The sequence below is a fragment of the Garra rufa genome, chromosome 1, assembly GCF_049309525.1.
Source record: "Garra rufa chromosome 1, GarRuf1.0, whole genome shotgun sequence".
In the NCBI taxonomy this organism is placed as follows: domain Eukaryota; kingdom Metazoa; phylum Chordata; class Actinopteri; order Cypriniformes; family Cyprinidae; genus Garra; species Garra rufa.
The window spans coordinates 25746829-25761522 of record NC_133361.1 but is presented as its reverse complement, the minus strand read 5'-3'; the positions used below and the strand labels follow the sequence as shown (position 1 = coordinate 25761522).

Genomic DNA, 14694 nt, shown 5'->3' with positions numbered 1-14694 from the left:
TCCTCACAATAATTTTTTTAGAACTGTGTGATATAATCTCACAATTGCGAGAAATAAAGTCAGAAATGCAAGGTAAAAACATGCAATTCTGAATTTTTTCTCAGAATTGCGTGATATAAACTCACAATTGCAAAAAATAAAGTCAGAATTGCGAGAAAAACTAGTAATTCAGACTTTTTTCTTCTAATTGTGTGATATAAACTTACAATTGCACGAAATAAAGTCAGAGATGTGGGATAAAACGAGTAATTCTGACTTTTTTCTCTCAGAATTGCGTGATATAAAATTAAAATTGCAAGAAAAAAAGTCTGAATTGCGATATAAAAATTTGTAATTATGACATTTTTTTATGTTCCTCAGAATTGCGTGATATAAATTCACAATTGCAAGAAATAAAGTCAGAATTGCAAGATAAAAATGTGAATTCTGATTTTTTTTTAATTCTCAGAACTGTGATATAAACTCAAAATTTGGAGAAATACAGTTAGAATTGATAGATAAAAGATAAGATAAAAACTTTTACTGAATTTTTCTCAGAATTGCATGATATAAACTTGTTTTCATCTCACAATTCTGACTTTTTTTCTCAGAATTATGATATAAATTCACAATTGTGAGATATAAAGTCCACTTTTGAGAGGAAAAAAACACTTGTTTATATCACGCATTTCTGACTGTTTCTCACAATTGTAAGTTTATATCACCCAATTCTGAGAGATTTTTCTGCCTTTACTGTCACTTTTGATCAATTTAATGTATCTTTGCTGAATAAAAGTATTAAAAACACTTATGGTATTACTATGTGGTTTGACTCATGTGATGATTATACTCCCTTAAAAACATATATACTAATATTAAATAGTGCATGCATCTTCAAAAAAAAAAAAAATGTGTACATCTAGATCAGTGTTTCCTGCAGAATTCTACTACAATACTACCAACCTATTGTTTTTTTTAATAAAACGTCATTTCAAATAAATTTTGTATTCAACCAAACTTCCAGTAAGTAAATACGATGTTACTTCAAATAGCTGCTCTGGCAGATTCAAAAAGGCATTTATTAAGTAAATCATACTAAATGATTCAAAACAACTCTTTTGACCAAATTATTAAAAGAACCTTCTCATAAAAATGATTTGTTAGGGAATTAAATTTTTATAAGACTTTATCAAGAAGCACATAAATGAGGATGTAAACCAGTGGGAAAGTGATCAAAGACGTGAACATGTGAGTGATCACATGAGCAAATAGGAAGTCAAAAGGAGACAGAGATGAATGGGGTAAACGGCTCCCTGGTGGCCAAGGAAAATGGAGCCGAGGTTTCCTCAAACAGCCTTTCTCGTCTGAGGATGGTCTTAAAAGCACCAATAAAGCGGATTGGAAGCACATAATAATTAGTTAAGGGCGAGCACACGCTCACGCGGGCAGAGAGATCAATAAGCATTAGTCGGGTAAGTGGGGATGGATCTAAAGCAGCTTCCAATAAGGCAAACGGGGGAGAGACAGAGGATTGAGATGAGAGGAGATGAGAGGAAATGCAGGGCTCGCTGGCGACTGGCTAACCACTGCACTCCATGCACTCAAGAGTCATTCCACAGAGGTCTGGTTATGTCAGAGGATATATTTTACAGTGCATTTAAGCTAGCAGGAATAAACAACTTCACGACACAAACAATTAACAATGGGAAAGGATTACATGCAAGATAAAATACAGGAAATCTGATATGTAAAATATGCAAGTATACAGTGCCTCCTATCTCCATGTTGACATCAAATGGCTTTATGATTGCAAAAACAGGTCAATTTGTCCTCCTGTGAAGGGAAAACCCAAAGCCAGATGCCTAACCATATATATTTAGAGCACACTTACACTGTGAGCAGCCATCGAGACTGCTTTGCCAATCCCAGACATGCTATGAGACAGATGACTAGGTCCAAAATCAGAAGCAGCAGGTATGTTAACCATCTGAAATACAGCAAACGAAAGCAAACAATATGAACATATGTCAGTGATTTTGTCATATGTCAAGAATTTAATGCTTTATTTTCATATAATTTGATTAAGTAAACTGTATGTCACCTCATTTGATTTATTTTAATATTCATCTACTGTTTGATTTAGATGTGTGGGAGAACAGTGTCAGCAGGTCTCTAAGTACTTTAAAACTCAGTGTTTATAGCACTCAAATTATTCTTCCGTCTTCAGTTGTATGTTTCCCACCCATACGATTAATAATTGAACAGACCAAATACACATAAGAATTTCATGAGCTCCAGCCTAGTATATGAGAACAGACAATCTGTCAAACAACTCACTATGAGAAGGTGTTACTTCCAGTAATCACACATACAGTTTGAGCACTTAAAGAGATAATTCACCCAAAAACAAAAACATTCTGTCATTAATTACTCACCGTCATGTCGTTCCGAACACATAGGACCTTTGTTCATCATCACAAAACAAATTAGGATATTTTTGATGAAATCTTAGAGCTTTCTGACCCTGCATAGACAGCAACACAACTGACACGTTCAAGGCCCAGAAAGGTAGTAAGGACATTGTTAAAATAGTCCATTTGACTTTTGGAACGACGTGAGGATGAGTAATTACAGAATTTTCAATTTTGGCTGAACTATCCCTTTAAAAATTGTTTGTATGAACGCATAACATTTCAATAAAACACTCACAAAATGACTTAATTAGTAGGGCACTAACTAATTTCTAACTAACGTTAGCACTGAAACCGCATGCAAAAACATGTCAGGTGTTGTACTGTATTTTCTGTACTGCATTGATTTAAGGTCTACACATAAAGGGTCTGGTGTGCTATTGGAATGCCTGGCAAGCCACAATCCGATCAGTAATCCTACACCATGGGGACTTAAAAATGCCCACACATCTTGAGACAAAAAAAAGAAAGAGGGAGAGAAATATAGGAAGACAAAGGTGTGTGATGAATCAAGGGTGGGAGTCCAGAGCTTGGGCGATTAGATTTGCTTATGAGTAATGGAGGAAGATACGTTTGACCAGTGCTGCTCAATAGCACAGTCCTTTAGCTGCCTGAAACACTAGCTACTCGTCAATACATGCACTGCAAGTTCATAACGTGCAGGTCTACAAATGGAAATGTAATCTTCTTGGAGGGCATACAAATCAATTTAACAAGACTAACAGCTCCAAAAGGGCACAAGTAACTTAGTCCACATGAGATCCAGTGGTAGTGCCAGTAAAGAAAAACAAGTAGGCCAAAGCTGGCATTTTTAAGGCAGTGCCCTACTAAAAAACAACAACTTGATTTTGGTAGGGGCAATAGAGTCAGGGAGGGGGGTAGGGCAACATGTTTGAGAAATAGTGCCATAATTATGAGATGCAGAGAGTTTAAGAAATGGGGACATATATTTGAGGAGCAGGCCCAGAAGTGAAAACTAGGGCCAAATGTTTAAAGAGTGGGGCAAGAAGTTTTGTTTTAAAAAACAGTCTCACATATTTTAGGAGCAGGGTCAAGAGTAAAAAATATGGTCACATGTTTGAGGTCAGAAGTTTAAAAAAAAATAGGGTTATTTGAAAAAAAAAAATAGGGAAATTTGGAAAAAAGGGTCCCATGTTTGAGATATAAGGCCAGATGTTTGGAAAATAGGGTTAAAAGTAAAAAGTAAAAGGTCTGCATGTTTGAGGAGTAGGGTCGGAAGTTTGGGAAACAGGTCTGCATGTTTGAGGAGATGGGTCAAAATTCAGAAAATAGCATCACATGTTTGAGGAGTAGAGCTAGCAGTGTTAAAAATAGGGACACGTGTTTGAGGAGAAGGATCATAAATTTGGAATATAGGGTCAAATGTTTGAGGAGAAGGGTCAGACATTTATGACATAGGGTCACAAATTTGAAGAGAAGAGTTAGAGGTTTGGAAAATAGGGCCACATGTTTGAGAAGTAGGGTAAAAAGTTTGGAAAATAGGGTCAGAAGTTTGATAAGTAAGGTCAGAAGTTTGGAAAATAGTGTCACATGAATTTTTGAAGTGTAGGGCTAGAAGTTTGGAAAATATGGTCACATGTTTAAGGAGTAGGGTCAGATGATTGAAAAATAGGGTCACATGTTTGAGAAGTAGGTAGGGATGCACCAATCCGTATCGGCCGATCACTTGCGCGTTTTGTCAGTAAAGCCGGTTCTGTAATCAGCGGCAAACAACGGTAAACAACGGCTGTGTGTAGTATATACGGCTCAACGTGAAATCACGCACCTGATGGCATTTACCGCTGATTACAGAACCGGCTTTACTGACAAAACGCGCAAGCATGATCGGCCGATTCGTATCGGTGCATCCCTAGAAGTAGGGTCAGAATTTGAAATATAGGGTCACATGTTTGAGAAGTAGGGTCAGAATATGGAAAATAGGATCACAAGTTTGAAGAGAAGGGTTAGATGTTTGAGAAGTATGGACAAAGGTTTGGAAAATAGGGTCACATGTTTGACAAGTAGGGTCAGAATTTGAAAAAATAGGGTGGCATGTTTGAGAAGTAGGGTCAGAATATGGAAAATAGGATCAGGTTTGAAGAGAAAAGTCAGAAGTTTGGAAAATATGGTCACGTTTGAGAAGCATGGTCAGAAGTTTGGAAAAATTAGATAGAATTTAGTTCTAAGTTGAAAAAAAAGTTGAAAGTTGAAATCAGGGACAAATATTTGAAGTGTAGGGCCAGAAATTTAGAAGATAGGGTCACATGTTTAAGTAGGGTTAGAAGTTTAAAAAAATGGGGAGTTTGAAGAGTAGGGCTAGAAGTTTGAAAAATAGGATCACGTGTTTAAGGACATGTGATTGGAAAACGGGGTCACATATTTGAGAAGTAGTTAGATGTTTTGAAAATAGGGTCACATGTTTGAGGAACAGGCCTAGAAATTTGAAAATAGGGTCACATGTTTAAAGAGTAGGGTCAGAAGTTTGGAAAATAGGGTCACATGTTTGAGGAGTAGGGTCAGAAGTGTGAAATATAGGGTCACATTTTTGAAGAGTAGAGACAGAAGTTTGGCAAAAAGGTTGTCAGAACTTAGAAAAATAGGGCAACATGTTTAAGGAATAGGGCCAGAATTTTGGAAAATAGGGTCACATATTTGAGGAATAGAGCTAGATGTCAAGAAAATTGGGTTTTTAGAAGTAGAGTCAGAAGTCTGCAAATCAGGGTCACATGATTAAGAAGCAGGGGCTTCTGAAACATTCTAACACATTTCTGACCTACGTCTACATCAGCACTCTCTAGAAACATGGAGCTGTCTTGTCTCTTAACCTCTGATGAGACCTAACATGTTGTTGCCAAACTTTTAAGAGCATAGAGTAAAATAAATAAGCCACCCTTACCCCATCAGCCCAAGGCAGCTTACCTGTAGTACTCTATGAATGAAGTCCTATCCGCGATAGCTGCCAAATCCACTCGCACCTTCTTTGTGTCTGGCATTGCTGTCAGCTGCTGGATAATGTTGTCGGCCATCTGCTGCATGAAGCGCAAGGTTTGGGTGTAGTCTCCCCGTGGAGAAAATATCTCATCCAACCGCTCCAGGTGTTCTTTCAGCCCGACCTGCATGCTGCCCAATGAGTTTCCCACCTGAGAGCACAGACAAGAAAAATGCTGATCACCATTAGAAGGCTAATAGAGGCGCTCAGGCCCACTGGCGCAGAAACGAATGGCTGTTTCCAATGAATTCTCTAGGGGAGCAGGAGGCATGCACAGGGGATCATGGGATTGCCAGAGGAGTAAAGCAGTGGCGAGAGTGACAGAAAGCACAGAAATTCTTGAAGCAAAATTATTTTACTATAGATGAAGAATTTGGGGGTCCAAACAATACCGAACCCAAATGACTTTCATTGTATAGACAGAAAACAACAACACAGACATTTTTCAAGATATTTTCATTATGATATGACTTATTAAAGGACAAGGACTATTTTAACGATGTCCTTACTACATTTCTGGGCCTTGTAGGTTGTATTTGTGCTGCTGTCTATGGAGGGTCACAAGCTCTCGGATTTCATTAAAAATATCTTAATTTGTGTTCCGAAGACGAACAAAGGTCTTACGGGTTTGGAAAAACATGAGGGTGAGTTATTAATGACACAATTTTCATTTTTGGATGAACTATTTAAAAACTTGAAATGGATATTAACTCTGATATATGACAAGGCTGATTTTTTTTTTGTCAGACCATTCATTAATAATGATTTCTAGGCTCAAAACTAGTCCAGAAAGTAACAAACAAGTTTGCAGTCAGCTTCATTAGTCCCAAATCTCTGTTTTTGACAGATTCACTGAAGCTGGCAGAGAATCAATAATGCTTTCAGAAGGATTTTGTCAGGTCACCACTGAAATAGTACTGCTATCCGCCTGCATAGGTGCAGAGTTATGAGCATGATATATTCTGTGCTTATTTCTTTAAAACACTTGAGCCTCCATAGCCGGCTTGAGTCGATGTCAGAGATCTATCCAGGTATCGACCTGTCTGTAAGGCCTGTAAATCCAAACCCTGAAAGGTTCCTACCAAATAGTCAAACCAATTGTGAAAAAAGCTTTGTTAGCAATTTTGTGTGCAACCTTTATACACTGTATGAGAATGTTGACCTTATTGTGATTAGCTACCAATGTTATTTAAATACATCTTATCCAGCCAGAGCCAGCTACACTAGACTGGATTAATGGCATAGTCTGCATTCATTTTTAAATGTATTATGAGAAATCATTAATATAATTAAGCAGCAAAGTAAATCAGCTAATATTTGCTTGAATCTGGCCATTTGACTTATTTCCCTGAAAGGCCATCATGTGGCATTTCTTGTAAAGCTCTCTCATGCTTGCCATTAATTTCTCATTCCGCTTTCATTTCAGTGAACTCCAATATAAAGAATAGTTCTTTAACTCATAATTGTGAGATGGTCAGAGCGTAATTAAGATTTATAAAGATTAATATTGAAAAAGAGTAACATTCATATATTAGATTGACCTCCCTTGAGGAAGGTGTGGACACTGCATGAAATAGAGTTAGAAGCATGCAAAATGGCAATCATTACACTAATTTACTCACAGTTGCAACAGCTATTTTCTGGCACGCAACTATAGGCAGGAGGCGTTTAAAAAGCCTTGCAGCTCGAAAACGTTCTCCTCACTTTTTCTCAATCACTTCAACATTCATGAATTCATTTGTGCAATCAAGCTTGGCCTTCATACGCGGTCCTGTTTGCCTTTCAATTTTAAGAGAGAAACTGCCTCTAAAGCTGAAATTGGATTTATGCAGTTGTAGTGAAGCCAATAGCTGTTTGTTGTTCTCACATTCCGAATGTTGTTTTAGTTGCAGCAAACAGTGAAAAGTCTGTTCTAGACAGCTTATTTAGATATGATCGCTCAACCGTGAAGCAATGCATTATGGGCCAGTGAGCCAAAGATACGCTGGCAGAGAGTGAGAGTGACAGCAGGATGCTCTCGGAGGCAGAGTATTAGAAGAACAGAGGTTGTCACCACATTGCCAGCAGGTAATGAACATCAGGGCTGTATGAAGAGAAATGTTCTGCCAGCCAGCCAGCCAAATGCTCCGTTTGTCACACTCAACCTGCCATATGCTGAATTACACAGGCCTCAAAACCAAGATATACTGCTGGAAAAACTGTTTGTGGGTTGTTTTATATAAATATATATCAGTGCTCAGTGCATAGGTGGTGACGTTCAGACGTTTCAATAAGAAAAGACTTTGTAAGCCTGTCACTTAATCCACATCGATTATATCAAAAATTCAGATCTTTGTTAAAGAAAAAGTGTGAAGTCTGTGCAGTACTATCGTACTTCAAAATTTTAAAGGATCAGTTCACTTCAGAATTAAAATTTCCTGATAATTTACTTACCCCTATGTCTTTCTTTCTACAGTCGAAAAGAAAATACGATTTTTGAGTAAAACATTCCAGGATTTTTCTCCATATAGTGGACTTCAATGGGGATCAACGGTTTGAAAGTCCAGTTTCAATGCAGCTTCAAAGGGTCCTACACAATCCCAGCTGAGGAATAAGGGTCTTAACTAGTAAAACAAATCGGTCGTTTTTAAAAATAAAATAAAAAAAGCTCTGTGTCCACTACTTTACGCATTAAGTAGTCATGTTACAAAAGGTCACGCAGAAGTACGGACCCAGTGTTTACAAAGCGAACGTGCAAAGAAAGCAAAGAAAGTACAAAAAAGGTAGTTTTTTAAATTCAACAGAACTAATCCTTTGATGATAATGATTTGAAACTGTAGCAATATGAATTGTTAAATGTTTCAAACACTATGTTCAGAATGAAATACATGCTGACTATTTGCTGAAAACAACACAGCATACAGTTAATAACAGTTATATTGATGTACTTGCTTTGAAATGGCTTAAAAGTCTATCGTCAACTCAACCAGAGGTCCCCGGCTCAAATTTTTCATTTTGCTCATATTTTTTTTCTGAAGAAAGATAGACATAGTGATGAAAGCCAAAATATTAAATATCACAGATGAATAATTACTGAGTAATCCACTATTTTGTAGAGGGGGGTCAAAATAGCAAAATAGCATTTTCACCTGAGATTCTGAGTCAAATTACAGGGGTGTAAAAATGACTTTGGCAGAATAATGGCAGCATCATAATGTTATTTTTACACAGAGATTGGTAAGTCTGTTAGTAAAATCTGTTGACTTTAGCAGCCTTTGTTGCATTATGTGCCAATGGTGAGCATTCAAAAATTGATTTTAGATTCTAGTTGTTAATAAACTTTTCTTTTGGAATCCTAATTTTCAATACCCTACATCATTCAGTCCCAGAGATATGGGGATTCTCAATGAGACTCCATGTCCAGATTGTTAAATGTTACCCATTTTCAGTGGCTGAAAACCAAATGTTGGTCAGTTTGTCTTCAGCTTATTTTTATTAATACCTGCAAATTATACACACACAATTCCATGCAAAGGCCATGAACATTTGTGTGTGTGAGTGATGATGCAAACAAATTGTTAAATGACAGATTTTAAATTGGATTTATTAAAAGCACAATGAATAGTTTCATACCAAATAAAAAGTTTCATACCATGAGCAAATTTCACTGTAAATATATTGTGAACAAGCAATACGTGGCCCAGCACTACTGAATATTACATTATGAGTAAGGCAGTATACGGTTTTAAACATAGCCTGTAACTTCTTGTTATTTCTTTGTCAGAAAACTTTGAGTTATCTGTATTTAATAGGGCTGCCCCCTAATAGTCGACTTACCATTAGTCATTGAGAAGCAGCTTGGTCGACCAAAATTGTATTAGTGGCAGAAAAAAAAAATCCACAGGAAGTGGCAGATCCAAATGCTCACCTATCATTCATCGACCTCAAATGTGGCTTTTCATCTGAAAGATGTACAGTAGAAACTTTACATGGCAGCTCAATCCAATGCTAGCCTAGAAAACGGTGCACTATTGAAGTGTTTATGCAGAGTGTGGAAGCTAAATAGTAGCGCGTTTACTGCATGACAGATAGAGGCGCTGGTGTGGTCACTTGCACTTAAAATACTTAAAATATATTTTTGTCATACAGATAAAAGTAATACATCTTTTGAATCTGTAAAGACTCTACGTTTATTGGTGTGCACTCAGAATAACAACGAAACATTGTGCTTTTGTAAAATAATAAAAGCAAACAGGATGCGCTTTCTTAGTCTCAGCCTTTGACGTCATGCCCACGAACGTATTCTTTAAAGTTCCACCTAGAAACAAAGATGCTGTGATCACTATTGCGGAGATGACGAACCAACGTGATTGGTTGCTTTACTTTTCTTGGGCAGACCTTGGCAATTCAAAGGGGCCATGGTTTCCAGACCTTCTGCCGTCAATGTGAAGGTCTGGCTACTCGAGACTACTGTGAACTTGAGAGCAAAACTAAAGACTTTTAAATAAACCAATTCAAATAGAAAACAAATACTCAGAGATGATGTAATCCATATGAAATATGCATACAGGCGCATCCACTATTGCGGAGATGACGAACCAACGTGATTGGTTGCTTTATCTTTCTTGGGCGCGCCTTGGCCATTTAAAGTGGCCATGGTTTCCAGACCTTCTGCTGTCAATGTGAAGGTCTGGCTACTCGAGACTACTGTGAACTTGAGAGCAAAACTAAAGACTTTTAAATAAACCAATTCAAATAGAAAACAAATATTCAGAGATTATGTAATCCATATGAAATATGCATACAGGCGCATCCACTATTGTGGAGATGACGAACCAACGTGATTGGCTGCTTCACCTTTCTTGGCCGGGCCTTGGCCATTCAAAGCGGCCATGGTTTCCAGACCTTCTGGCTTCAGTCTGAAGGTCTGGCTATTCGAGACTACTGTGAACTTGAACGCAAAACTAAAGTCTTTTAAATGAACCAATTAAAATAGAAAACAAATATTCAGAGATTATGTAATCTGTATAAAATATGCATTCAGGCGCATCCACTATTGTGGAGATGACGAACCAACGTGATTGGCTGCTTCACCTTTCTTGGCCGGGCCTTGGCCATTCAAAGCGGCCATGGTTTCCAGACCTTCTGGCTTCAGTCTGAAGGTCTGGCTATTCGAGACTACTGTGAACTTGAACGCAAAACTAAAGTCTTTTAAATGAACCAATTAAAATAGAAAACAAATATTCAGAGATTATGTAATCTGTATAAAATATGCATTCAGGCGCATCCACTATTGCGGAGATGACGAACCAACGTGATTGGCTGCTTCACCTTTCTTGGCCGGGCCTTGGCCATTCAAAGCGGCCATGGTTTCCAGACCTTCTGGCTTCAGTCTGAAGGTCTGGCTACTCGAGACTACTGTGAATTTGAGCGCAAAACTAAAGATATGCAAATGAACCAATTAAAATAGAAAACAAATATTCCGAGATTATGTAATCCGTATGAAACATGCATACAGGTGCATCTACTACTGACGAGTCAGAGTCGCCGACTTCATCTCTTAAGCCGAAAACAAAGAAAGCACTAGTTTATCAATAAATTATTAAAACGTTAATGCAGTATCCTTGCAGTTTTTCCCCTGACACATTCATAATCATTACATCTGCCGGTGCCCTGTGGCAAGCTTTTTTTGCATGCGCTTGAGCGCTTATTAGGCTATGTAGACAACTAAAGTCTCAATATTAAGATTTATATGGTTTATTAATAAACCTGACCAAAAAAAAATCTTTAGGTCGAGGACAGCCCTAGTATTTAATAAAATAAAGTTCATTAAAATATAAATATAATTACATTTTAAAATTAAATTAATGTTAAATTGCATTTAATTTGAAATAAAATTAAAATAAATTTGAGAAGAGGTCTGTGCTAGTTGTTTAGTGGTGGGTGTGCTGCCCACACAGACTCTAAAATCCTCAATCACTCTGTGATCAGCAGGACGCTCGCAGACATTTAAAGCAGACCAGTGAATGTGGATGCACGAGTGGATATACAGATAGATTTTTAATCCCCTTTAATGCAGATGAACAGATAATCCCAGTCTTCTCTCCGCGCTTACTCTTTTCCCTTGCTTACACACACCAGCTGGATGTGTTTGCATCTGGAGAGGTTTCTAAAGTCTATCTACAACTCAAACTCTAAGTTAAAATGGGGACAGCCACAATATGACTACAGCTCTCAACTCGCAGAGATGACGCCTGCAGCAGTGCTGCGCTCCTGCATCTGTGTGTTTCTGTGTGTGTGTGGGTGCCACTCATCACATGATGCACTTATACTCCAGCAGCAGTGAAAAGCCCTTGAGGCTCCGGCTCTTAGTTTTTCAGCATGCAGCATGTAACGGGCAAAATTCAGATTTCATTTTAATCACAGTGCTCCTCAGGCCATTCCAATGAAATGAGACAACATGATGAGTGACAGGTGAAGGAGGTGAAACTCTTACCAGACTGCCAATGCCACTCAGTGTGTGATTGGCATTATAAATGGAGTAAGTCAACTGGTAAACGCCATCGTTGGTCTCGCTGTTTCCATAGAAACCCACGCCCACCGCTGAACTGTGAGGAAAAACAAATCAACAGTTTGTTACAAATACAGTTCCATATCGATTAAAATCCACTCATGTTGCTTCAAACTGCTTGTTGAAGATTTGAAACATTTAAAGGTAAAGTGTGTTTTTTTGACCACTTTAAAGGAATCAAATGAGCAATCAAATCGTCTTTGATCTTATGTCATAAAGGATTTTGTTGCAGCTTTATCAAATCATCCTACTCAGTTCAATAAAGACCATTTAGAAAAACAGCTTGTTCTGAATGTATAAAACCTACTAGCACCACACAGAAAACATTAACACAACAGTGATGCTTATTTGGTCTTGGTCCGCTTGTTGACCAGAAGAATTAACAATAAGAGTAAAATGTGATGAAATCATATGGATTTAAGATTCAAAGTTGTGTAAATATTTGTATATTTGTATGACCGTCAGGCACATTTATCCCCAAATTCTCATTATCACTCGGCTCAAAAGAGATTCTATAATTGTATTAATTTTATAGTAAAATACTATATTAAGATACTTGAAAAAATAAAATTATTATTATTATTGATCGTATTTTATTTTTTAAGTATCGTAATGCAGCATTTTCAAATACTGTATTATGATAAATAATACTAAATATAAAATACTTTATTACAATACCTTAAAAATAGTAATAATTATTATTGATGATTTTTTTATTTTATTATTTTATTTTATAAGTATCGTAATGCAGTATTTTAAAATACTGTATTATGATACTTTTACAAAAATACCGTATTATGACAAAAAATTTAATAATAAATACAGTATTATGATGCTTTAAAAATAAAATAATAATACTAATATTTTAGTTAAGATTTTTTAAATACTTTATGACAATACTAAATATTAAATACTGTATTATGATATTTTAAAATATAAAATCAATAATAATAATTATTAGTACTACTGTTGTTGTTGTTATTATTATTATTTTAGGTATCGTAATTAAGTATTTTAAAATACTGTATTATGATACTTCAGAAATTACTGTTTTATAATAAAAATACTAAATATAAAATACTGTATTAACATACTTTAAAATATGAAATAAAATCAATAATAAGAATGATAATAGCTATTATTATTATTATTATTATTATTTTTCTTTTATTTTTTACTTTCTAAGTATCGTAATGCAGTATTTTAAAATACTGTTTTATGATACTTTTACAAAAATACCGTATTATGACAAAAAAAATTAATAATAAATACTGTATTATGATGCTTTAAAAATAAAATAAATATTAATACTAATATTTTATTTAAGATTTTTTAAATACTTTATGACAATACTAAATATTAAATACTGTATTATGATATTTTAAAATATAAAATAATAATAATTATTAGTACTATTGTTGTTGTTGTTACTATTATTATTATTATTATTATTATTTTAGGTATCGTAATGAAATATTTTAAAATACTGTATTATGATATTTCAGAAATTACCGTTTTATAATAAAAATACTAAATATAAAATACTGTATTATGATACTTTAAAATATGAAATAAAATCAATAATAAGAATAATAATAGCTATTATTATTATTATTATTATTATTATTTATTTCCTTTTAATTTTTACTTTCTAAGTATCGTAATGCAGTATTTTAAAATACTGTATTACGATACTTTAAAAAATACTGTATTATGATAAAAAACTAAATATAAAAAACTGTATTATGATACTTTAAAATATAAAATAAAATCAATAATAATACTTATTATTAATGATTAATTATTATTATTATTATTGTATTTTGTTCCATTACAGATATGCAAACCAACATTTTTATGGTAATTTAATTTTCCTCACAAAAAATATATACTACTGCAGTAACATTTCTTATTATTATCAATGTTAAAAAGGCATGCCGATTAATCTTTTTTAAAATGTTTGTAACATAATTGTAACGTGTTTACTGTCATTTCTGATCAATTTAATGCATCCTTGCTAAATAAAAAAAAATATGCAAGTAAAATGACTGACCCCAGTCGATAATGTGTATATATAAATATATAATTATATACTTGATTTTGAGATTTGGACAATTTTGTCTTGCACACTGTTAAAAGGTTTAGCGAGATTCACTGAAAGTAGTTCTGTTACCTTATGTATTGTAATGCCCTTATTTCACAAATTGAAAGGTCTCATTTTGGCACAAGACAACGAGCAAAGTCGTCTAAACACACCTGACTCCAGCTGCTAGTGCAATGAAAATGAAAAGTGTGCTCACCGGTACCAGTTTGGCTATAAAGTTCATCATTTTGACTCAATTGGTCTCATGGTAGCTTCTAATGTGAAATCGGAGTAAATATTTCAAAGCAGCCTCCAGAATTGTAGTCTATCTAATTAGACTGCTGTGTTGTGTCATAAGAGCCCAGCAACCAGTCTGCTTGCTCTCTTCTCCAGACAGCATCAGATCAGCTTCATTAAGCAACCTCATCAGAACCATGTGTGCAGACTGTCAAGCATTAGGGCCGCTCTGTCCATCTCAGTCAGCAGGGGATCTAACCCCCCACACTCCTTATGTTAGAGTAGCTATGTGAGACACAGTCCAGGCTTGAAATTTCCACTGCTTTTTGTATTAGGGCTGTGTTTGATATATTGATGTATCGACTATACAGTATCGTCACACACT

At 35.5% G+C, this 14694-nt stretch overlaps 1 protein-coding gene across 2 annotated transcripts in view; it reads right to left on the bottom strand.

Moving 5' to 3' along the window:
* The window catches only part of ttyh2l (tweety homolog 2, like), a 55606-nt gene that overhangs the window by 16666 nt on the left and 24246 nt on the right, over positions 1 to 14694 (bottom strand). For both annotated transcript variants that reach the window (XM_073849405.1, XM_073849399.1), the window contains exons 3-5: positions 11915 to 12026; positions 5370 to 5590; positions 1871 to 1966 (exon numbers count right to left, since the gene is read on the bottom strand). In XM_073849405.1, coding sequence (XP_073705506.1) covers positions 1871 to 1966; positions 5370 to 5590; positions 11915 to 12026 — 429 coding nt within the window. The remainder of the gene's footprint in view (positions 1 to 1870; positions 1967 to 5369; positions 5591 to 11914; positions 12027 to 14694) is intronic.